Source organism: Microcaecilia unicolor, chromosome 7 (assembly GCF_901765095.1).
Source record: "Microcaecilia unicolor chromosome 7, aMicUni1.1, whole genome shotgun sequence".
In the NCBI taxonomy this organism is placed as follows: Eukaryota; Metazoa; Chordata; class Amphibia; order Gymnophiona; family Siphonopidae; genus Microcaecilia; species Microcaecilia unicolor.
Window position 1 is genome coordinate 117669839 of NC_044037.1, and position 25479 is coordinate 117695317.

Consider the following 25479-nt stretch of genomic DNA (forward strand, 5'->3'; position numbering starts at 1 on the left):
AGGAAGGCCTACCATTCCTCTATGCTCGTGTCCAAGATCCAGTCTTACCAGCTCTACACGAGCATACACATGCGGAACAATGTGCGGCAGTTGGCGGGCTTGGTTGATGCTCTTCCCCCTGAGCAGGCCAAGCCTTTTCAGGAGGTGGTCAGGCAGCTGAAGGCGTGCAGAAAATTCCTGGCCAGAGGAGTTTGACACTTTTGATGTTGCGTCCAGGGCCGCTGCTCAAGGTGTGGTGATGCGCAGGCTCTCATGGCTGCGTGCCGCCGACCTGGAGAATAGAATCCAGCAGCGGATTGCGGACTCGCCTTGCCGTGCGGACAACATTTTTGGCGAAAAAGTCGAACAGGTGGTAGAGTCTCTCCACCAGCGGGACACCGCATTCGACAAATTCGCCCGCCGGCAGCCTTCAGCTTCTACCTCTACAGGTAGACGATTTTTCGGGGGAAGGAAGACTGTTCCCTACTCTTCTGGCAAGCGTAGGTACAATCCTCCTTCCCGACAGCCTGCGGCCCAGGCTAAGCCCCAGCGCGCTCGCTCTCGTCAGCAGCGTGCGACTCAGCAAGGCCCCGCGGCTCCCCAGCAAAAGCAAGGGGCGAGCTTTTGACTGGCTCCAGCAGAGCATAGCCGACATCCAAGTGTCCGTGCCGGGCGACCTGCCAGTCGGAGGGAGGTTGAAAGCTTTTCACCGAAGGTGGCCTCTCATAACCTCCGATCAGTGGGTTCTGCAAATAGTCCGGCAGGGGTACACCCTCAATTTGACCTCAAAACCTCCAAATTGTCCACCGGGAGCTCAGTCTTACAGCTTCCAGCACAAGAGGGTACTTGCAGAGGAACTCTCCGCCCTTCTCAGCGCCAATGCGGTCGAGCCCGTGCCATCCGGGCAAGAAGGGCTGGGATTCTATTCCAGGTACTTCCTTGTGGAAAAGAAAACAGGGGGGATGCGTCCCATCCTAGACCTAAGGGCCCTGAACAAATATCTCGTAAAAGAAAAGTTCAGGATGCTTTCCCTGGGCACCCTTCTCCCCATGATTCAGCAAAACGATTGGCTATGCTCTCTGGACTTGAAGGATGCCTACACACATATCCCGATACTGCCAGCTCACAGACAGTATCTGCGATTTCAGTTGGGCACACGCCACTTCCAGTACTGTGTGCTACCCTTTGGGCTCGCCTCTGCGCCCAGGGTGTTCACAAAATGCCTAGCTGTGGTAGCAGCGGCACTTCGCAGGCTGGGAGTACACGTGTTCCCATATCTCGACGATTGGCTGGTAAAGAACACGTCCGAGGCAGGAGCCCTGCAGTCCATGCAGATGACTATTCGCCTTCTGGAGCTACTGGGGTTTGTGATAAATTACCCAAAGTCCCATTTTCTTCCAGTGCAGAACCTCGAATTCATAGGAGCCCTGCTGGATTCTCGGACGACTCGCGCCTATCTCCCAGAGACGAGAGCCAACAACTTGTTGTCCCTCGTCTCCCGGGTGCGGGCGTCCCAGCAGATCACAGCTCGGCAGATGTTGAGATTGCTGGGCCATATGGCCTCCACAGTTCATGTGACTCCCATGGCCCGCCTTCACATGAGATCTGCTCAATGGACCCTAGCCTCCCAGTGGTATCAGGCCGCTGGAGGTCTAGAGGACGTGATCCACCTGTCCACGAGTTTTCTCGAATCCCTGTATTGGTGGACGATTTGGACCAATTTGACTCTGGGACGTCCCTTCCAAATTCCTCAGCCACAAAAAGTGCTGACCACGGATGCGTCTCTCCTGGGATGGGGAGCTCATGTCGATGGGCTTCACACCCAAGGAAGCTGGTCCCTCCAAGAACGCGATCTACAGATCAATCTTCTGGAGTTACGAGCGATCTGGAACGCTCTGAAGGCTTTCAGAGATCGGCTGTCCCACCAAATTATTCAAATTCAGACAGACAACCAGGTTGCCATGTACTATGTCAACAAGCAGGGGGGCACCGGATCTCGCCCCCTGTGTCAGGAAGCCGTCAGCATGTGGACCTGGGCTCGCCGGTACGGCATGGTGCTCCAAGCCACATATCTGGCAGGCGTAAACAACAGTCTGGCCGACAGGTTGAGCAGGATTATGCAACCTCACGAGTGGTCGCTCAGCTCCCGAGTGGTGCGCCAGATCTTCCAAGCGTGGGGCACCCCCTTGGTAGATCTCTTCGCATCTCGAGCAAACCACAAAGTCCCTCAGTTCTGTTCCAGGCTTCAGGCCACCGGCAGGCTGGCGTCGGATGCCTTCTTCCTCGATTGGGGGGAGGGCCTGCTGTATGCTTATCCTCCCATTCCTCTGGTGGGGAAGACTTTGTTGAAACTCAAGCAAGACCGAGGCACCATGATCCTGATTGCTCCTTTTTGGCCGCGTCAGATCTGGTTTCCTCTTCTTCTGGAGTTATCCTCCGAAGAACCGTGGAGATTGGAGTGTTTTCCGACCCTCATCACGCAGGACGAAGGGGCTCTTCTGCATCCCAACCTCCGGTCCCTGGCTCTCACGGCCTGGATGTTGAGGGCGTAGATTTTGCCTCTTTGGGTCTACCAGAGGGTGTCTCCCGTATCTTGCTTGCTTCCAGGAAAGACTCCACTAAGAGAAGTTACTTCTTTCATTGGAGGAGGTTTGCCGTCTGGTGTGACAGCAAGGCCCTAGATCCTCGCTCTTGTCCTACACAGACCCTGCTTGAATACCTTCTGCACTTGTCTGAGTCTGGTCTTAAGACCAACTCCGTAAGGGTTCATCTTAGTGCAATCAGTGCATACCATTACCAAGTGGAAGGTAAGCCGATCTCAGGACAGCCTTTAGTTGTTCGCTTCATGAGAGGTTTGCTTTTGTCAAAGCCCCCTGTCAAGCCTCCTACAGTGTCATGGGATCTCAATGTCGTTCTCACCCAGCTGATGAAACCTCCTTTTGAGCCACTGAATTCCTGCCATCTGAAGTACTTGACCTGGAAGGTCATTTTCTTGGTGGCAGTTACTTCAGCTCGTAGAGTCAGTGAGCTTCAGGCCCTGGTAGCCCAGGCCCCTTACACCAAATTTCATCATAACAGAGTAGTCCTCCGCACTCACCCTAAGTTCCTGCCAAAGGTCGTGTCGGAGTTCCATCTGAACCAGTCAATTGTCTTGCCAACATTCTTTCCCCGTCCTCATTCCTGCCCTGCTGAACGTCAGCTGCACACATTGGACTGCAAGAGAGCATTGGCCTTCTACCTGGAGCGGACACAGCCCCACAGACAGTCCGCCCAATTGTTTGTTTCTTTTGATCCCAATAGGAGGGGAGTGGCTGTAGGGAAACGCACCATATCCAATTGGCTAGCAGATTGCATTTCCTTCACTTACGCCCAGGCGGGGCTGGCTCTTGAGGGTCATGTCACGGCTCATAATGTTAGAGCCATGGCTGCGTCGGTAGCCCACTTGAAGTCAGCCTCCATTGAAGAAATTTGCAAAGCTGCGACGTGGGCTTCTGTCCACACATTCACATCCCATTACTGCCTGCAGCAGGATACCCGACGCGACAGTCGGTTCGGGCAGTCAGTTCTTCAGAACCTGTTTGGGCTTTAGGATCCAACTCCACCCCCCGAGGGCCCTGTTTGTTCTGTTCCAGGCTACACTCTCAGTTAGTTGGTAAATTTTTTTAGGTCAATTTCTGTTATGTCCTCGCCGTTGCGAGGCCCAATTGACCATGGTTGTTGTTTTGAGTGAGCCTGGGGGCTAGGGATACCCCATCAGTGAGAACAAGCAGCCTGCTTGTCCTCGGAGAAAGCGAATGCTACATACCTGTAGAAGGTATTCTCCGAGGACAGCAGGCTGATTGTTCTCACAAACCCGCCCGCCTCCCCTTTGGAGTTGTGTCTTCCCTTAAGAGTTTGTCTTGCTACATACTGGACTGGCCGGCTCGAGCCGGTTTCGGGCGGGAAGACGGCCGCGCATGCGCGGTGCGCGCGGGCGCGCGAGGGCTAGCAAAGGACTTTGCTAGTGAAGATTCCGATTGGAGGGGCTGCCGTGGACGTCACCCATCAGTGAGAACAATCAGCCTGCTGTCCTCGGAGAATACCTTCTACAGGTATGTAGCATTCGCTTTCTGGCCATCTTTGAAGGAAGTCTCCAGCTGACAGAGCTTGGTACTCATCAGCTAAATTATTTATATTTTGAGTTGGAAGGTGCTGGGGGGGCCTAGAGAAAATGTGTGCCCACCCACATTGGCCAAAATTGGCTGTCTGGCTACGCCACTGGTGGACAGGCAAGCTCTGCAGGACTCCAGGGAACCTGCCTGTCTTTAGCAGTTGCAAACACAATATTTTGAAGTACCACCCATTACTGGCAGCAATGCGTTTGGAGGACTCTCCTGCTCAGCTTAGAGGGGAACAGTGATTGTAAGATGTCAGACTTCTTTGGTCTCTAGCATGCAGTACAAGAGTGTATCCAGAGATCCAGTCTAATTGAGAACTAATAGAACAGGAACTGACAGAGGTAAGAGATAATTTCCAATCATTTTCTCATATCTTCTAATTCCTGTGTAGGTCGTGAGGATGGTGATCCGGCATCATGAGGAGCAGAAACAAAAAGAGGAGAAGGCCAAGAGAGAGGAGCAAGCCAAACTCCGACGTATAGCCTCTTCTATTGCCAAAGAAGTTCGCATGTTTTGGGCCAATGTGGAAAAGGTGGGAATGGATTACGTATGGGCCAGCTCTTGTTAGGTAGTTGGGTACCTGGGGTTCAGGGGTATATCTGAACATTAGTTTTTTTTTATGGGTGGCAAAAGGAAGTTGGGATTTTACATGCTTCTAACATAAGGCAATAGTACACCCCTTCCTTTCCCCTGACCTCACCTTGCTTATCTTTCTCACCCCCCGGGGCAGGTGGTGCATTTTAAGCAGCAGTCTCGTCTGGAGGAGAAGCGGAAGAAGGCTCTAGACTTGCAGCTGGACTTCATTGTTGGGCAGACGGAGAAGTACTCTGACCTGCTGAGCCAGAGCCTGAATGAATGTTTGCCATCTGCTGCCAGAGAGACTGGCTCCTCTCTGCCTGGATCATCGCAGGCTGCTTCTCCTGTCTCCAGCCCCCAGCCCTTTGGCCATGGTCAAGAGGAGGAAGGTGCATATCTGTTCAGGGTCCTTTTGACCCCATTACAGGCAAGGGATTGGGCTCCCTTATGGTGACTATAAAATTAAACTTTGAATCCGATTCCCCAGCATATAGCCTGCTTGCTATTTTGTTTGCTGCTCTCTTTCCATACCATGCAGCAGGGTTGTACACCAAGGCAATGCAGTAGCTTCTTTTGTTTCTGTAGGTTAGTTTCTGAGGGAGGTTTTCTCTCTTTAAAATCTCCCTCAGATTCAAAACAGATGTAGCCCCAGGAGGAGGGGTGAAGTGCTAGACATGAGAAGAGAACAGGTTATATGGGACGGCTGGGAGAGGGGCATATGCTGTTTTCTTTGGTTTGTACTAAGACTTCTAGTAATGTTTCACATTAACGTTGCTTGCTTATCTGGAGGTTTAAATTCATATTTCTTATCTTCAGACCATTCCGGACAAGTGGGTATATGCCCTGCTACCAGCTGATGGGGAGACTGAGAACAACTGAGTGATGTCACCTGTTAAGGTGGTCTGCAACCCTGAGCCAACCAGTATTTCTCAGTCTCCACAGCAGATGGTAGGTGAGTGCAGTTGTATTCGGTAAAAAAAAAGAATTTGTCTTGAACAGAGTACAACACAGAAAAGATTTATAAGTACATAAGTATTGCCAAACTGGCAAAGACCAAAGGTCCATCAAGCCCAACATCCTGTTTCCAACAGTGGCCAATCCAGGTTACAAATACCTGGCAAGATGCCAAAAAAATACAAAACATTCTATACTGCTTATCCTAGAAATAGTGGATTTTCCCAAAGTCCATTTAATAATGGTCTATGGACTTTTTCTTTAGGAAGCCGTCCAAACCTTTTTTTAAACTCCGCTAAGCTAGCCACCTTTACTACATTCTCTGGCAATGAATTCCAGAGTTTAATTACACGTTGAGTGAAGAAACATTTTCTACGATTCGTTTTAAATTTACTACATTGTAGCTTCATCGCATGCCACCTAGTCCTAGTATTTTTGGAAAACGTAAACAGACGCTTCACATCTACCCATTCAACTCCACTCATTATTTTATAGACCGCTATTATATCTCCCCTCAGCCGCCTTTTCTCCAAGCTGAAGAGCCCTAGCCACTTTAGCCTTTCCTCATAGGGAAGTCGTCCCATCCCCTTTATCATTTTTGTCGCCTTTCTCTGTACCTTTTCTAATTCCACTGTATCTTTTTTCAGATGCGGTGACCAGAATTGAACACAATATTCGAGGTGCGGTCGCACCATGGAGCAATATAAAGGCATTATAACATCCTCATTTTTGTTTTCCATTTCTTTCCTAATAATACTTAACATTCTATTTGCTTTCTTAGCCGCAGCAGCACACTGAGCAGAAAGTTTCAACGTATCATCAACGACGACACCTAGATCCCTTTCTTGGTCCGTGACTCCTAACGTGGAACCTTGCATGACGTAGCTATAATTCGGGTTCCTCTTTCCCACATGCATCACTTTGCACTTGCTCACATTAAACGTCATCTGCCATTTAGACGACTAGTCTCCTAGTCTCGTAAGGTCCTCCTGTAATTTTCCACATTCCTCCTGTGATTTAACGACTTTGAATATCTTTGTGTCATCAGCAAATTTAATTACCTCACTAGTTACTCCCATCTCTAGGTCATTTATAAATATGTTAAAAAGCAGCAGTCCCAGCACAGACTCCTGGGGAACCCCACTAACTACCCTTCTCCATTGAGAATACTGACCATTTAACCCTACTCTGTTTTCTATCTTCTAACCAGTTTTTGTTTTTAACAGTTTTTATTGATGATTCAAGATTATATAATTTAACCATGAAATATGACATTTGAAATAAGACAGCATACTTATATACATATCCAGAACTGTATCATCAATATTTTATCATTTTCTCCCTCCCTCCCCTCCCGACATTGTGCCATAACCAATAGACTTACATTTGTATTATTAAATGAGGAGAAAAAGAAATCCTATTAACAACATGACTCGACTAACATAGCTTCTAAAATTCTACAAGCAATTAGTTTAACAACTTAGCCTTCTCATGTGAGTAATCAAGAGCGTGTTTCATCAATGCCTTGTAGGATTCTCTCCTCCCCCTCTCTCAAATCAGTATCTCCAGAGCCCACATGGATGCATATTTTGTAAAATGATTACCTAAAATATTAATTTCAATTAGAATCTCATATTATACAATGTTGATATTACTATTGCTTCTTAGAATATCGAGCCCACCCATATAAGTCTGGGAACCAAGAACTGAATTTCCTAACCAGGTATCCTATTCCACCATTTAAACTCCCTCTCCCCCCCTCTCCTTACTTCTATCCAACCCCCCCCCCCTTCCCAAAGGAGAAAAGAAAAGGGAAAAGAAAAGAAAAAAAAAAAAAAAAAAACAAACCCCACTCTTCCTCCTAATCCGCTCCCTCTCCCCGCCCTCACATACCATTTAATACTAAACTACGCGCCCGAACAGACAAAGATTGTATATAAGGTCGCCAGATTCTCAAAAATCCCACTCTTGTCTTCGGAGAGGGTCCCACCGCCCACCGCTCATGCAGCAAAAGATCATGTAGCTGATTTCTCCAGTACCAAAAATCAGGGGGATCCGCACTCAACCACTTATTCATGATCAACTTCTTCCCCAAAGTGCAAGCTTTACGTATGAATTGGCTATTGCCTCTCTTTTGGAAACCAAATAGTTCAAATTTGTCCAATAAGATCCCCGATGAAGAAAGAGGAATCCTAGATTTCAACAACCCTTCTAAATACTTAAAAATCTTCTTCCAGTAGGCTTGTATTAAAGGACAGTCCCAGAGACAATGAAAGAATGTCCCCTCCTTCCGCCTGCACTTGGAGCAAAGAGGGTCTGACACCCCCCCCCATCTTAAATACCTGCACTTTAGACATATAAGCTCTGTACAAAATTCTATATTGGCATTCTCTAAGATTAGCATTGACTGATACCGCCGGAATACGGGACACTAATTTCATGTAATCTAATTCCAAGTTGGATCTCTGCAGATCTCGCGCCCAATGCGCCTCGACTGCCCTCACATCTTTGTCAGGCCCTACCTCCCATAGAATCCTATATATACCCGAAATAGTGAGTCGGTCCCCTGGCACTGCCTTAAAGAACTCTCTAAACTTCCTCCCATGTCCACTATTCAACTGATCTTGATTGAGGGTCCTAACATAATGTGCCAATTGTTGGTAAGCAAATTCGTGTCTGAGATCTATCCCCACTCCCAAAGCACCTAAACTCAGTAATCCTCCCCTCAACCCCAACACGTGTTCCAACCGTGTGATTCCCAATGAGGCCCAGCTACGAAATACTGGATTCTCTGAGCCAGGTGAAAATAATGGGTTCCCCTGCAATGGCAAAAGATCCGTAACCTCCGACGACAAGCCCCAATATCCAGTGAGATCACTCCAGACCGCCCTCAAGGGCCCTAACAATAAACTGTCCTTAAATGTAGCTGGCACCATTCGCTTTGGACCATGTAACAAAAAATACAGATGATACGGATGGAAAAAATCCTTTTCTAATTTCCTGTTCGTGTAGTCCTGCCGATCTAATAACCAATCCCCTAAGTGCCGCAATAGACACGCTTGATTATAGCGCTTAATATCCGGGACCCCCATACCTCCCACTCTCCAAGATCCTAACAATAAGCCCATGGGGAGCTTAGGCTTCTTTCCCCCCCAAATGAAAATTCGCAGATGTTTATAAAATTGCCGCATGTCTGCACTACGTAAACGTAATGGCAACACCTGAAGCGTATACAGCCATCTGGGGAACTCCACCATTCGGAACAGTTGTACCCGCCCATGAAGCGTAAGCGGCAATACTGCCCACTTTCTCAACCGCTCTCGCATGTTTTCCAACAACCTGGTAAGATTTAAATGATAAAAATCTGCAGTCTGCAGAGTCACCTGCACCCCCAAATAGGTAAAATGTTGCTGTGCCCATTTTAAGGGAAAGAATTCCCCCCATTCACGTTTCACTGTATCTGAGGCCGTAAGAGCCAGGGATTTAGAGACATTTATTTTAAAACCAATGTAGTCCCCATATTCTTGGAATAATTCCATCAGAGCCTCCAGGGATCTCTTGGGATCAGTAAGGTGTACCAATATGTCGTCCGCAAAAGCCGAAACCTTGAACGTAGAGGATCCCCAACCCACTCCCTTCACTTCAGGGTGAGACTCTATCTCTCTAATCAAGGGGTCCAACGTAAGGAAGAACAACAACGGGGATAAAGGACACCCCTGTCGCGTGCCCCGCCTTATCGGAAATACTTGGGACCTTTCTCCATTGATCCACATGTAGGCCTGCGGATTCAAATAAAGGGCCCCCACTGCATCTCTGAAAAACCCCTCAACACCTATCTTCTGCAAAACCGCAAACATAAACCGCCATGCAACTCGATCAAACGCCTTCTCTGCGTCAAAACTGACCAGCAGAGAAGGCGTTTTCTGCTCCCCCACCCTTTCCAACGAAGCTATGAGAGCCCTCACATTACTTACCACTGAACGCCCCCTCACGAAACCAACCTGTGGCGATGCTATGATATCTGGGAGCACCCTTGCCAGTCTATTTGCCAGAATTTTCGCATACAATTTGGTGTCGCAGTTCAACAGCGAGATTGGTCTATAAGACCCCATCTCCTCTGGGTTTTTCCCTGGCTTTGCTAGTACAATTATTTTCGCTGTATTAAAGGCATCAAGCGCCGGTTCTGACCTGGCCAAGGAGTTAAACAGTTTCAACAAAGGAGGTGTCACCTGCTCCCGTAACATCTTATAAAACGCTGTTCCATATCCATCAGGGCCTGGCGCCTTGTGCATGTCACTCTGCTGCAACGCCAACATTAATTCACCTTCTACAATGGGCGCATTCAGAAACTTTGCCTGAGTCGGGGAGATCCTCGGGATTTCCATATTGTTCAGATATAACATGCTATCCGACATCAACTCCGTCTGTTCCTGATATAACTCTGCGTAGAACCTCTGGAATCCCGCCACTATTTCCTGCGGAGACCTCAGCATGGTGCCCCCCTGCCCTTTCACCTGCAGAATTCCAGATGGCCCTTTCTTTCCTCGGATTAAACGCCCCAGCAAAGTCCCTGCCTTATTTCCATACATGAAAAGCTGATGTTTGTAGTATTGTTGTGATTTCTGTACTCTCTCATGCAGCAATTCATTTAATTCTCTCTGGGATGCCAGATAAGCTAGCTTCTGCTCTCCTGTCGGGTCCCCTCCAAACTTTATCCTCTGAGTCCTTACCTCCCGCTCCAAACGGATGATCTCTGCATCCCGTCTTTTCTTGACCCACGCCTTGTAGGCAATGATCTCTCCTCTCATCACTGTCTTTGCAGTCTCCCAGTATAAACTAGCCTGTTCCTCATGTGCCTTATTATGATCCGCAAATTCTCTCCATTTTCCTCCCAAGAATTCCTGAAACTTCGTATCTCTATAGAGCTCCAGTGGAAATCGCCAACCTCCTCCCTTTCCTACCCCCCCTACTCTTTCCAACATCACCCATAGGAGAGAGTGATCTGAGATCTCACAAGGTCCGATTTCTGCCTCTACCACCTTTGAGAATAAAGCCTTAGAGAGAAAGAGGTAATCAATACGGGACATGGAAGAATGTGCCCTTGATAGATGGGTATAATCCCTACTTGTAGGATGCAAGACTCTCCAAACATCCACCAAGTCCAAGGTGGAACACAAAAAAGGCAGACCTCTCTCATAGTGTCGTTGCCCCTGTCCCAACCCACTGCTCTTATCCACCAATGGATCAAACACTGTATTGAAGTCACCTCCTAAAATAATATTACCCCCTTGGTATGAGGACAACAATGCGAAAAGCTCCCTGTAAAATTTTTTATCATATACATTAGGCGCGTAGACATTGCAGAGAATATAGGTAAGTCCCCCCAACTCCACCTCGACTAATACGTATCTGCCCTCTGTACTCCTCTTGATCAATTTAATGGACGGCTGCAATCCCTTACGAAAAAGTATTACTACCCCTGCCTTTTTGTTACAAGCTGGGGAACCCACCACTCCTCCCACCCAACCTTGGTGAAATTTATCATGCTCCATGGCAGTCAAGTGCGTCTCCTGCAAGAATGCAATGTCCGCTTTATGCCGGTTCAATGCCTGCAAAATTTTTTTCCGCTTTATGGGCGATGAGACCCCCCCCACATTCCAAGATATTAATTTAAAGAGCCCCACCAATCCCATCTATTACACTGCAAATCCAACTTCTATCTATACACTCTTGAGAGTGCACCCCCCAGCCCTTGGGTGCCCTCCCCGATCCCCACCGTACTTGTTTCTGCCACCAAATGATTTTCCTGAAGATTAGGAAGAAGAGCAACAACCAAGAAAAAACAAAACAACAAACCAAACCCAACATCCCCCCTCCTCTCAACCCCTCCCCCCTCCCCCTTCCCAGTTCTTCCATCCCCTCCCCTCCTCCCTCTCTGACCCCTCCCCCTAAACCTCCTCTCTGTGTTCTCTCTAGAGAACTAGTCACGGCTCTGCCCCACCCCCTCCCTCACAGCACAACTATGGGCTGAACTTAGTAGAAACCCCATCTCCTCAGAACTACTACAAAACATCGTTGCTATGCTATCTCTATAAACCAACCATAAACTTACACATGCCTGCCCCAACAGTCAACAATATGCATGTGCTTACAGTTTCAACATCAGGCCCCCTCCCCTCAGTAAGATGAATGTTCCCATGCTACATACTCTTATAGCGAGGGGCCAGCTTCTTGCCCTGTCCTTTTAACATTCAAATGAATTCCTCTTGCATTCCTGTGCTTCTCGATCCGCTCCAAACTAGTTGCTCTCAATCTTCGCAGCTTCAGCTCGGTCTGTGTGCCCTCTCTCCCGCTTCAGCCTCTGAACTGCCAGTCAGCTGTTTAGCATACTGCAGAGCTTCGGTCGGTGAGTTGAAAAACCTGGGCTTACCATCCTGCTGCACCCGTAGCCTTGCTGGATATAGTAAAGCAAATCGAGCTCTCTTCTTGAATAACTCCGAGCATGCTTCCCCATACTGTTTTCGCTGCAGCGCCACTGCTGCAGAGAAGTCCTGGAAACATAAAATATTATGCGTTTCATATATCACTTTGCCAATCTGTCTCCAGGCACGCAGTATTTCCTGCTTATGGGTGTAATTAAGAATTTTGCATATTACAACCCTCGGGCGCTCAGCTTCTTGCCGCTGCTGACCTAGGCGATGTGCCCGCTCTATTTTCAAAGTTTGTTCCAGGGATTTCAGCTGCAATATTTTAGGCAGCCAGGATTCTAGGAATTCTCTTAGATCGACCTCTCTCAGGGACTCAGGGAGTCCAACCAGCCGAAGATTATTCCTCCTCGCCCTGTTCTCTAAATCCTCTAATTTCTGTTCCATCTGCACAAACTTCTTCCGCCATTCCTCGTTCTGGCCTGCCTGCTGTGTGCAACGATCTTCAACCTCAGACAGTCTTTGCTGAAATCCCACCATATCGGTGCGTAACCCCTCCAGTTTGCCATCCATTGTGTCCAGTTTCTCCGCAATTTTTTGTAACTTTAAATCTACAGAGCTCTCCAGCAACTGCGAGACCTCCGCTGCAATTTCCGCTGCCCAGACAGAGCTCACAGTTTCTGCCGGGCCGGTGTCCACCATCTTGCTGTCCCCTGCTCGCCCTCGTGTGCCTTCTTTCCTCTGCGCTTTGGAGGCCATCGTGCTTATAATTGATTGTCTCTGTTTGGACCGCTCCACTGTTCCAAACCTGTTTATGCTGTATTTGGGTTTCAAAAATCGCTTCTCGTGCTGTCAGGGGTAGATTTTACTACAGGGGCCTCGGAGCTCTATCCTGCGGCGTCCTACCCGCTGCCTAGCATCACGTGACTAATTCTAACCAGTTTTTAATCCACAATAGAACACTACCTCTTATCCCATGACTCTCCAATATCCTCTGGAGTCTTTCATGAGGTACTTGGTCAAACGCCGTCTGAAAATCCAGATACACAATATCAACGGCTCACCTTTTATCCACGTTTGTTCACCCCTTCAAAGAAATGTAGTAGATTGTTGAGGCAAGATTTCCCTTCACTAAATCCATGTTGACATTGTCTCATTAATCCATGCTTTTGAATATGCTCTGTAATTTTATTCTTTATAATAGTGTCTACCATTTTGCCCGGCACCAATGTCAGACTCACCGGTCTGTAATTTCCCAGATCTCCTCTGGAACTTTTTAAAAAAAATTGGCGTTACATTGGCCACCCTCCAATCTTCCGGTACCACGCTCGATTTTAAGGATAAATTACATATACTAACAATAGCTCCGCATGTTCATTTTTCAGTTCTATCAATACTCTTGGATGAATATCATCCGGTCCAGGAGATTTGCTACTCTTCAGTTTGAAGAACTGCCCCATTACATCCTCCAGGTTTACAGAGAATTCATTAAGTTTCTCTGACTCATCAGCTTTGAATACCATTTCTGGTACCAGTATCCTACCCAAATCTTCCTCAGTGAAGATGGAAGCAAAGAATTCGTTTAATCACTACATCTTTTTCTTCCCTGATCACCCCTTTTAGTCCTCGGTCATCTAGCGGTCCAGCCGATTCTTTTGCCGGCTTCCTGCTTTTAATATGCGTAAAAACATTTTTTACTATGTGTTTTGTCCTCCAACGCAATTTTTTTTTCAAAGTCCCTCTTAGCCTTCCTTATCAGCGCTTTGCATTTGACTTGACTTTCCTTATGCCGTTTCTTATTTTCAGTCGGTTCCTTCTTCCGTTTTCTGAAGGATTTTCTTTTAGCTCTAATAGCTTCCTTCACCTCACTTTTTAACTATGCCGGCTGTCGTTTGGTCTTCCATCCTCCTTTTTTTTCATGCACAGAATATATTTGGCCTGGGCTTCCACAATAATGTTTTTGAACAGCATCCACACCAGATGTAAATTTTTGACCCTTTCAACCGCTCCCAAGTTTTTTTTTCCCATCGTTCTTCTCATTTTATCATAGTCTCCTTTTTTAAAGTTAAATGCTATTGTATTTGATTTCCTATGTATACTTCAAAGCTAATAGCAAATCTGATCATATTATGATCACTTATCAAGCAGCCCCAGCACCATTACCTCCCGCACCAGATCATGCGCTCCACTAAGGACTTGGTCTAGAATTTTTACTTCTCTCGTCGGCTCCTGTACCAGCTACTCCATAAAGCAGTCTTTGATTTCATCAAGGAGTTTTACCTCCCTAGCGTGCCCCGATGTTACATTCTCAGTCAATATCAGGGTAATTGAAATCACCCATTATTATTGTGTTGCCCAGTTTGTTTGTGTCCCTAATTTCCTTTAACATTTCTGCATCCTTCTGTTCATCCTGGCCAGGCGGACGGTAGTACACTCCTATCACTGTCCTTTTCCCCTTTACACGTGAAATTTCAATCCATAGTGATTCCAAGAAGTGTTTTGTTTCCTACAGAATTTTCAATCTATTTGATTTAAGGCTCTCCTTAATATACAGTGCTACCCCTCCACCAATTTGATCCACCCTATCACTACGATATAATTTGTACCCCGATATGACAGTGTCCCACTGGTTATCCTCCTTCCACCAGGTCTCAGAGATGCTTATTATATCTAATCTTTCATTTAGTGCAATATATTCTAACTCTCCCATCTTATTTCTTAGGCTCCTGGAATTCGCATATAGACATTTCAAACTATGTTTGTTGTTCCTATGTACATCATGCTCAGTTCTTGACAGTATTAATTTGCAATCTTTTGTCTGATTTTTATTTTTATTTAAGTTCACCCGATCTACTACGGTCTCCTTTGCAACCTCACTATCAGGATACCCTATCTTCCCTGTTTTGGTGATATCTTTGAAAGATACCTTATCTCGAACCATGCACTTTTGAGCGACTGTGCCTTCCCCCCGTTTCTAGTTTAAAAGCTGCTCTATCTCCTTTTTAAATGCTGATGCCAGCAGCCTGGTCCCACCCTGGTTAAGGTGGAGCCCATCCTTTCGGAATTGGCTCCCCCTGCCCCAGAATGTTGCCCAGTTCCTAACAAATCTAGGCTACAATTGTAGTTGGAGAGAGGGGGTCAAGAAGATGATGGGTTACAAGTATGGGTGGAGGAGAGATGAGATGCTGGTCTACTAGGTTGTAGAGAAGGAGAGGAGATGCTGAGCATGGTGGAACAATGTGAGAGAGGCCATGGGGATTGTCACCAAGATGAATGAGAGGAGGATGGCGAGTACAGAGGATAGAACAGTTGTAATGGGGAGTGGGTGGAAGATAAAAGGAACTAGGAGTCTAGGGCTTTGAGGGACCCACTCAGTCTTGTGAAACGTATACCAGAGATTTCAATACGTGCGGAGCTTAGAGAGTGCCAATACTGTACCTTGCATAGGGAGTATATGTCGCAGGAACAACTTTTTAAGATGGGGACGGTAGATTCCCCAACTTGCCAAAGTGCAAACATGGACGGAACACATTTTACCATGCCTTTTGGAGTTGCCCGATGGTACAGAGGTTCTGGCTTGCGGTGGCTATGTATTTGACAAGGTTATTGGGCCACGGTGTGCCCTGTTCTCTGACTGGCTTCTTGCTAGACAAATACGAAGTTTTTTATATTCCAAATCGCTCGCAGACTCTGTTTGTCCGCAAAGCAGGTGCTATAGGTAAGAGAATTGTATTGGGGGTCAGGGTGGGGAGTGTAATTCCTTCATTTTGGGCCTGGAGAAACCTTATGCACGCATTGATGCTTTTGGAACATCGGTATGCTAGGTGTTCTCCTAACCGCATGAAGGGGTTTCGTGCCATGTGGGATGTGTACCTTTGGTCCTTGCCACATAAAGTTAGGAGCTTGATTATTAATTCTAATTGATTTTCTGGGCCTTGGTGGTGGTGCGTTGTATAAAAGGATGCCGCCACTTTTGTAGAGAACGCCAGACGAATTTCATATTTAATATAAACAGTTTATTTACAATTGTTCTGAATAGCTCAATGGGCTATTGCAGGAAGCATTTCTTGATAAGCAATATACAAGTCAGAATGAATGATCAAAACAAAGCAATGTAAAGCAAAGAAATCAGAATGCTATATACAGAGAGAGAAATCTATATACAGACAAAGAAAAATTCAAAATGCTTACTTATTTCTTTGTTCCACTCTCCTTATAATCTTCTCCTGATATCACGTGCTTGCAGGCTGTACCATACCATAAATCCTACAGCAGAACATATGCTGCATCTGGTTCCCATTATTCCACAGACTTTCTGGAGCCTGCCTTTGGCTGATGTGGGCCTCATGTCTCAGGAGATTTAGTTTAGTGTTGAAACAGCTTGTTCTGCATGATCTTTGAAGCTTTCCACTTCTATCCTTTTATGCTTTTATTCAACATTTTTATGCTTTTATTCAACATCCTCCCTTTGAGGACTGATATTCCAGGCCTCAACACATCTATTTCAGCTCCAGTCTGTTTCCTTACCTCCCTTCTAAATCTCCTCCCCCTTGTTATTTATGATATGCTGTGCCTGCAAGCTCTGTCTTTTCATCATCTTTATCATACATCTTTCAATATTTCTGCTGACATTTTAAAGTTCTATTCATTCTTGATTTCAGTTACCATTATCATTTTAAAAGCATCCTGGCACATCTTTGCAAACATGCTAATACATGTTGCATTAAACAGATTCAATTGTACTAGGGTACAAAATTTATATTTCTTTTGAATACAGACAGTGAGTTTCATCAAAGGGAAGTACACTGTCATTCTTATGTTCATATAAGAACAATTATAAGGATAATGCCCAATTGCATTAGTTAGTGTGGCATTAAAAATTACACAAATTAAAAGCATAACATTCATTGAATCAGTTGTTACAACATTCTGTATGTAAGTGCACTTTATCGGGGGAATGTGTTTAGTTGTCATACTATTAATCAGACACCAACATGATGTCTGTGGGCACATATGATACAATCAGTCAAATTCAACATTTTGGCCACTGTAACAAGTCTATTCTCATATGTGTTCATTGTCCATTAACAAACACCAACAGTCCAATACCATCATGTTTAGGGACATGATGTTTGTTTATTCTTTGTCCATTTCAATGTTATTAATTCGTCGAATATCTGCTAAATGTATCCAAGAAGTATGACCTTCCAGACGGGCAGCGGTCTGAGTAAGGGCCGTGATAGCAAAAGGTCCTACATACACAGGATCCTTCCATGTTTTATGTGTAAAGTTCTTTCGTAGTACTTAATCACCTACTTTAAAAGCACAAACATCATTAGTAGTCCCTGCCTGTGATGCTACATTTGTTCGGATCATATCACTTGTCAGGTTCAACATCGGTTGTAGCTTTTGCCAGTACTGAGTTGTGCTATCAGTACTTGCTGTCTGCATCGGGAAGAAATGACGTCCTGTCTGAATTTGGAATGGGGACAATTTTGTACGCCCATTAGGTTGGGCCCGTATTGTCATTAATGCTAATGGCAATACATCAAGCCATGTATATAATTTTCCCACCATTTCTTTATTGAGAGATTTTAGTAAGACTCTCAATTTTGTTTTTAAAATGCCATTGTAGCGCTCCACCAAACCATTGGAGGTGGGGCGATACACTGATACTTTCCTGTGTGTTAAACCCATAATCGTTTCCATTTCTTTCAAAACACTGTTATTAAAATGTGTCCCGTTATCAGAAATTATTCTAGACGGACACCCATGTCTTGGCATAATATGAGTTACCAGGCATTGTACCACTTCATGTGCTGTCTCCCTTTTACATGGAAATGCTTCTATCCACCTTGAAAAAGCATCCACCCAAACTAACAAATACCTTTTTCCCTGCACTGGAACAATCATATCAGTGAAATCCATATACCATTCTTTTGCTGGGCCTTCTGGTATTGGAAGTGTCCCAGGTGATATTTTAGGACCTCGTTTAGGTATGTTAATATTGCATACCATGCAATTTTGCACAACCTGTTGAATCAGGTTATCAATTTTTAAAGTCCAAAATCTTTGCTCAAATTGTTGCCTCATTGTTTCTCTGTTCCAATGCATGGTTGCATGCCACCCAATCAATACCTTAATCGCCTGGCTCATTGGCATACAAGGTAATCCTTCTTCTGCATTAAACCATTCACTTCCCAATTTCATACATCCTCTCTTCAACCATTTTCACTTTCCTGTCCCTCTGGCTGCCACATTTCAATCTTATCTACATTCGTAAGTGGCCCTTCCTGTGTCTGTCTAGTATTATACAAAATCTTTTCACTTTGCTTAACCACCTCCGTTGCTGCTGCATCAGCCATTGCATTACCTAGTGCCTCAAAGGTTGGCCTTTCAGTGTGGGCCGGGGTCCACACAACTGCAGTTTTTCTACCTTCACGTTCCCTTTTTGCCAAAATTTCAAACAGCAATTTCCAATATGTGTAATGTTGTAGATTTTTACCTGCACTGGTTATCATCCCCCTACGCTGCCATTTTAATATATGATACTGTAGTGAACTTGCAACGTAACCACTATCAGTATATATAGTGACATTTTGAGTCATATCAGTGTGTTGTAAGGCCGTAATAACGGCTAAAAGTTCAGCATGCTGTGCAGTATGATTAGGAGGGGTTTTATATTGTACTTGCATTATCTTTCTTAGATTCTCATCTACCTGCACGCAGGCAAAGCCTGCAACAGTCCTTTCACAAGCTCCATCTGTAAACCATATTAACCCATCAGATAAGGGTTCAAAAGTAAGACAGTGAAATGTAGGGATTTCTATAGTATCAATCTCAATCTCTTGATCAACAGGAAAAAGCAGATCTATCTTATTTCTCTGTTCTTTAGTTAATGGTATTATTCTTATATCTTGTCCTAAAAGTACTGCTTGATATTTTCCAAATCTAGTGGCTGTCAATGCCGTCTGGCTAGGGCTCAACAGCGTTTTAATCGTGTGGTTGGTATGTATTACAATAGGAACAAAAGGCATTTGTGCTCTCCATTTGCCTACTGCAGCCACTATAGCTGTCAGTAACTTTGGTATTTCTTTCATTCCCTTTTCCACATGATTAAAAGAGCCTGATAAAAAAGCTACTGGTGCATTTACTTCATTGTTTTGATTAATCATAGCTGCCCAACTGTTTCCCATGTCTTTTACCCACAAATGCACAGGTGATTGGATATCTATTACTGCTAAGGGTCCTGGGGATAACAAATCCCTCACAATCTTAGCCAATACCATCTTATCCTGTTCTTCCAATACAATTAGTGTATTCTTTGGTGTGGCTGCGGGCAGTTTCAAATGTTTATAAAGTCTCATTACTTTTTGTGTATAATTTGGTATCCATTGTCTGCAGTAATTTAACATTCCCAAAACAGCACGTAACTGAGTAACAGTTTGCGGTACCGGGGTTTCATTTAAAATAGATATAACTTCTGGTATAATGACCTTATGTTCTGCTGAAACATTTTGTCCTAAAAAGGTGACAGTAGACTGAGCTATAACACATTTTTCTCTGTTACATTTATATCCTAACTCTCCTAATAACAAAAATAATTTTCTAGTCCATTCTAGACATTCTGCTTCAGTCTCAGCAGACAGTAGAATATCATCTACATAGACAAACAATGACACCGTGTCAGGCAATTGACTCCTGAAATCCTTTAAATCCATCATTAGTTGTTTTGAGAATACCGATGGACTATCAGTAAAGCCTTGAGGCATCCTAGTCCACCTGTATGCCTCATTCTGTACTATAAATGACGTCAAATCCCTAGACTCTGGATGAAGAGGTATTGAAAAGAATGCATTAGACAAGTCAATAACAGTGTTATATGCATATATATTCTGGGTATGCAAAAGAGTAGCAGGATTTGCACAAATCGGAAATTGATTTTTTGTAACCTCATTTAGCTCTCTTAAATCATGTACTATCCTTACATTGTTTTCTCCTTTTGGGACCGGAAACAATGGGGTATTATACGGGGATACTGAAGGTTCAATAATACCACATTTCAATAATTTACCAATGTGTTCCAGGGTTTTGGATACTAATTTAGGTCGTATGGGGTAAGGGTCTTGCTTCGGCCCCTTTGCCCCTTCTATTAATTCTATCTTATGGGGTTTTGCATTTACGGCTAGTCCATATGGTGAATCACTTGTACTCCAAATATGTTGTGGTAATTCTTCCATAACCCTTACTTTATTTTCATTATTCAACTGTTGGACCATAGTGAGCAAACTTGGTATTTCTTTATCTCCAAAATCTAAACACAGTCCTAATTGAGACAACAAGTCTCTACCACACAAATTTACTGGGCAATCAGGTGCCACTAAGAAAGGTACCACAGCCTCCCTTGAACCGTGCGGTTGGCATTCCAAGCGCACCAGAGTCGGTTCCGTTAGCCTTTTCTTTGTTCTATCCCCGTAAATCCCACTGTTGTTCTATACTGATTTGAAAGCTTAACTCCCAGTGGTTTTGCACATAACACAGAGGTACTCGCCCCTGTATCTATCAAAAATCTCACAGGAGTTCCATATTTGCCAATTGTCAATGTAATAAAGGGTTCCCTTGTGTCTAATCTGAAAATCATTCCCTCTTCCTGACACGGGTTTGCTTCCAGTCAATAGCATTGGTCTGGAGTATTCTGCCAAGTTGGAAAAGCATGTACAGTGCCTTGTCTCTGTACTGCAGCCCCTGGTCCCTGTGATTGCATCGCCGGCTGCTGTATTGCAGTCTGCGGGGCACTCACAGGCATCCCTACTACTTGTGGCATTAATCCTTGCTGCGTCTGCATTTGTACTTGGGGCATTCCTGCATTCTGATAACATTCTGAAGCATAGTAACCATATTGCTGACAAATCATATTGTTCAGATGTTATTAAAGATTTTAAATCACCTCTTTCACCTATTAGCCCTACACACAGAACTAGCTAGGACTGTGACTAATTCAAGCCAGATGATCTCTTAACACTGCAGGAATCTCACTTAAAAAAGAGTCAAACAAAGTTAAATTGCAAAGACATTCCACATAGAGAACTAGAAACAGAATAACACATATTTTAAAATAAACAGAGATCACCTTATAAGACAAAATCAAACTTATTTAAATCTAATCTAAAACAATCTTTTAAAAGGAACAAAAAAAAATTTCAGTTCTTCCTGACCTTTCTAACCTTTAGCTTAGCAACAGCCAGACACCGAGAAATCAAAAACAGATGACATTCCTCAACCTTCAGGCTGAACCAAAGGCTGCTTTTTTTTTCTACATCTGCATGAAAAAGATCTGCTGCTACAGAAAATAAATTCCAAATTGTAAGATGTCTCTAAACTTTTCTTCTGCCTAGTTTTATTTTTATTTTCTTGTAAGTAGCTCAGGAGAGATAATAATTTTGGACGATCAAACGATCCATCCTGAGACCAGCTCAAAACAGAATCTTTTGCATCATATTTGACCCATTTGTCATGTATTTTTTCAATCTGTTTTTTTTCTAACGGGAATAATTCTATGACATGCTGCAAAGGGGAGCATTTTTTTGAACTATCTAAATCTAAATACATAGCATATACAGGAGGCTTTTCTTTCTTATCTGCCCCTTTCCCTTTCATTTTATTCTGACTATTACAATTTCTCCTATAGAGCCACAACCTACAAAAATATACTAATGCACTTAAACAAAGAAAATATACAAAAAAGAAAACTACAAAACTAAACAAATATACCAGTAATAAGGCCACAGTGTAAGCTTACTCACGCGTCTTCTTATTTCTCTTTTTAGCAAGCCCAGGAGTCGTCACCTGTATGTCCACTTCAGTAGTTTGATCAATCCCACATCAGTGGAGCACAGAAATCATCAGGTTTAAACAACGCTTGCTTTGCTTTCAATCCTGTAAAAAACTTCATTAACAACAAACACTTAATTTGTCCTTCGTCTCGCCTTCTCTTTTCCGTGTGCGGCCTACTCCTGGCTGGCTCGCCACTTTTGTATAAAAGGATGCCGCCACTTTTGTAGAGAACGCCAGACGAATTTCATATTTAATATAAACAGTTTATTTACAATTGTTCTGAATAGCTCAATGGGCTATTGCAGGAAGCATTTCTTGATAAGCAATATACAAGTCAGAATGAATGATCAAAACAAAGCAATGTAAAGCAAAGAAATCAGAATGCTATATACAGAGAGAGAAATCTATATACAGACAAAGAAAAATTCAAAATGCTTACTTATTTCTTTGTTCCACTCTCCTTATAATCTTCTCCTGATATCACGTGCTTGCAGGCTGTACCATACCATAAATCCTACAGCAGAACATATGCTGCATCTGGTTCCCATTATTCCACAGACTTTCTGGAGCCTGCCTTTGGCTGATGTGGGCCTCATGTCTCAGGAGATTTAGTTTAGTGTTGAAACAGCTTGTTCTGCATGATCTTTGAAGCTTTCCACTTCTATCCTTTTATGCTTTTATTCAACATTTTTATGCTTTTATTCAACATCCTCCCTTTGAGGACTGATATTCCAGGCCTCAACACATCTATTTCAGCTCCAGTCTGTTTCCTTACCTCCCTTCTAAATCTCCTCCCCCTTGTTATTTATGATATGCTGTGCCTGCAAGCTCTGTCTTTTCATCATCTTTATCATACATCTTTCAATATTTCTGCTGACATTTTAAAGTTCTATTCATTCTTGATTTCAGTTACCATTATCATTTTAAAAGCATCCTGGCACATCTTTGCAAACATGCTAATACATGTTGCATTAAACAGATTCAATTGTACTAGGGTACAAAATTTATATTTCTTTTGAATACAGACAGTGAGTTTCATCAAAGGGAAGTACACTGTCATTCTTATGTTTCATATAAGAACAATTATAAGGATAATGCCCAATTGCATTAGTTAGTGTGGCATTAAAAATTACACAAATTAAAAGCATAACATTCATTGAATCAGTTGTTACAACATTCTGTATGTAAGTGCACTTTATCGGGGGAATGTGTTTAGTTGTCATACTATTAATCAGACACCAACATGATGTCTGTGGGCACATATGATACAATCAGTCAAATTCAACATTTTGGCCACTGTAACAAGTCTATTCTCATATGTGTTCATTGTCCATTAACAAACACCAACAGTCCAATACCATCATGTTTAGGGACATGATGTTTGTTTATTCTTTGTCCATTTCAATGTTATTAATTCGTCGAATATCTGCTAAATGTATCCAAGAAGTATGACCTTCCAGACGGGCAGCGGTCTGAGTAAGGGCCGTGATAGCAAAAGGTCCTACATACACAGGATCCTTCCATGTTTTATGTGTAAAGTTCTTTCGTAGTACTTAATCACCTACTTTAAAAGCACAAACATCATTAGTAGTCCCTGCCTGTGATGCTACATTTGTTCGGATCATATCACTTGTCAGGTTCAACATCGGTTGTAGCTTTTGCCAGTACTGAGTTGTGCTATCAGTACTTGCTGTCTGCATCGGGAAGAAATGACGTCCTGTCTGAATTTGGAATGGGGACAATTTTGTACGCCCATTAGGTTGGGCCCGTATTGTCATTAATGCTAATGGCAATACATCAAGCCATGTATATAATTTTCCCACCATTTCTTTATTGAGAGATTTTAGTAAGACTCTCAATTTTGTTTTTAAAATGCCATTGTAGCGCTCCACCAAACCATTGGAGGTGGGGCGATACACTGATACTTTCCTGTGTGTTAAACCCATAATCGTTTCCATTTCTTTCAAAACACTGTTATTAAAATGTGTCCCGTTATCAGAAATTATTCTAGACGGACACCCATGTCTTGGCATAATATGAGTTACCAGGCATTGTACCACTTCATGTGCTGTCTCCCTTTTACATGGAAATGCTTCTATCCACCTTGAAAAAGCATCCACCCAAACTAACAAATACCTTTTTCCCTGCACTGGAACAATCATATCAGTGAAATCCATATACCATTCTTTTGCTGGGCCTTCTGGTATTGGAAGTGTCCCAGGTGATATTTTAGGACCTCGTTTAGGTATGTTAATATTGCATACCATGCAATTTTGCACAACCTGTTGAATCAGGTTATCAATTTTTAAAGTCCAAAATCTTTGCTCAAATTGTTGCCTCATTGTTTCTCTGTTCCAATGCATGGTTGCATGCCACCCAATCAATACCTTAATCGCCTGGCTCATTGGCATACAAGGTAATCCTTCTTCTGCATTAAACCATTCACTTCCCAATTTCATACATCCTCTCTTCAACCATTTTTCACTTTCCTGTCCCTCTGGCTGCCACATTTCAATCTTATCTACATTCGTAAGTGGCCCTTCCTGTGTCTGTCTAGTATTATACAAAATCTTTTCACTTTGCTTAACCACCTCCGTTGCTGCTGCATCAGCCATTGCATTACCTAGTGCCTCAAAGGTTGGCCTTTCAGTGTGGGCCGGGGTCCACACAACTGCAGTTTTTCTACCTTCACGTTCCCTTTTTGCCAAAATTTCAAACAGCAATTTCCAATATGTGTAATGTTGTAGATTTTTACCTGCACTGGTTATCATCCCCCTACGCTGCCATTTTAATATATGATACTGTAGTGAACTTGCAACGTAACCACTATCAGTATATATAGTGACATTTTGAGTCATATCAGTGTGTTGTAAGGCCGTAATAACGGCTAAAAGTTCAGCATGCTGTGCAGTATGATTAGGAGGGGTTTTATATTGTACTTGCATTATCTTTCTTAGATTCTCATCTACCTGCACGCAGGCAAAGCCTGCAACAGTCCTTTCACAAGCTCCATCTGTAAACCATATTAACCCATCAGATAAGGGTTCAAAAGTAAGACAGTGAAATGTAGGGATTTCTATAGTATCAATCTCAATCTCTTGATCAACAGGAAAAAGCAGATCTATCTTATTTCTCTGTTCTTTAGTTAATGGTATTATTCTTATATCTTGTCCTAAAAGTACTGCTTGATATTTTCCAAATCTAGTGGCTGTCAATGCCGTCTGGCTAGGGCTCAACAGCGTTTTAATCGTGTGGTTGGTATGTATTACAATAGGAACAAAAGGCATTTGTGCTCTCCATTTGCCTACTGCAGCCACTATAGCTGTCAGTAACTTTGGTATTTCTTTCATTCCCTTTTCCACATGATTAAAAGAGCCTGATAAAAAAGCTACTGGTGCATTTACTTCATTGTTTTGATTAATCATAGCTGCCCAACTGTTTCCCATGTCTTTTACCCACAAATGCACAGGTGATTGGATATCTATTACTGCTAAGGGTCCTGGGGATAACAAATCCCTCACAATCTTAGCCAATACCATCTTATCCTGTTCTTC

The 25479-nt window shown here is 43.8% G+C and overlaps 1 protein-coding gene across 1 annotated transcript in view; it reads left to right on the forward strand.

Moving 5' to 3' along the window:
- Nucleotides 1–25479, forward strand: part of SRCAP (Snf2 related CREBBP activator protein) — a gene marked incomplete at its 5' end in the record, with an annotated part of 948600 nt that overhangs the window by 72701 nt on the left and 850420 nt on the right. The window contains 2 exons of the mRNA XM_030210811.1: nucleotides 4528–4668; nucleotides 4867–5101. Coding sequence (XP_030066671.1) covers nucleotides 4528–4668; nucleotides 4867–5101 — 376 coding nt within the window. The remainder of the gene's footprint in view (nucleotides 1–4527; nucleotides 4669–4866; nucleotides 5102–25479) is intronic.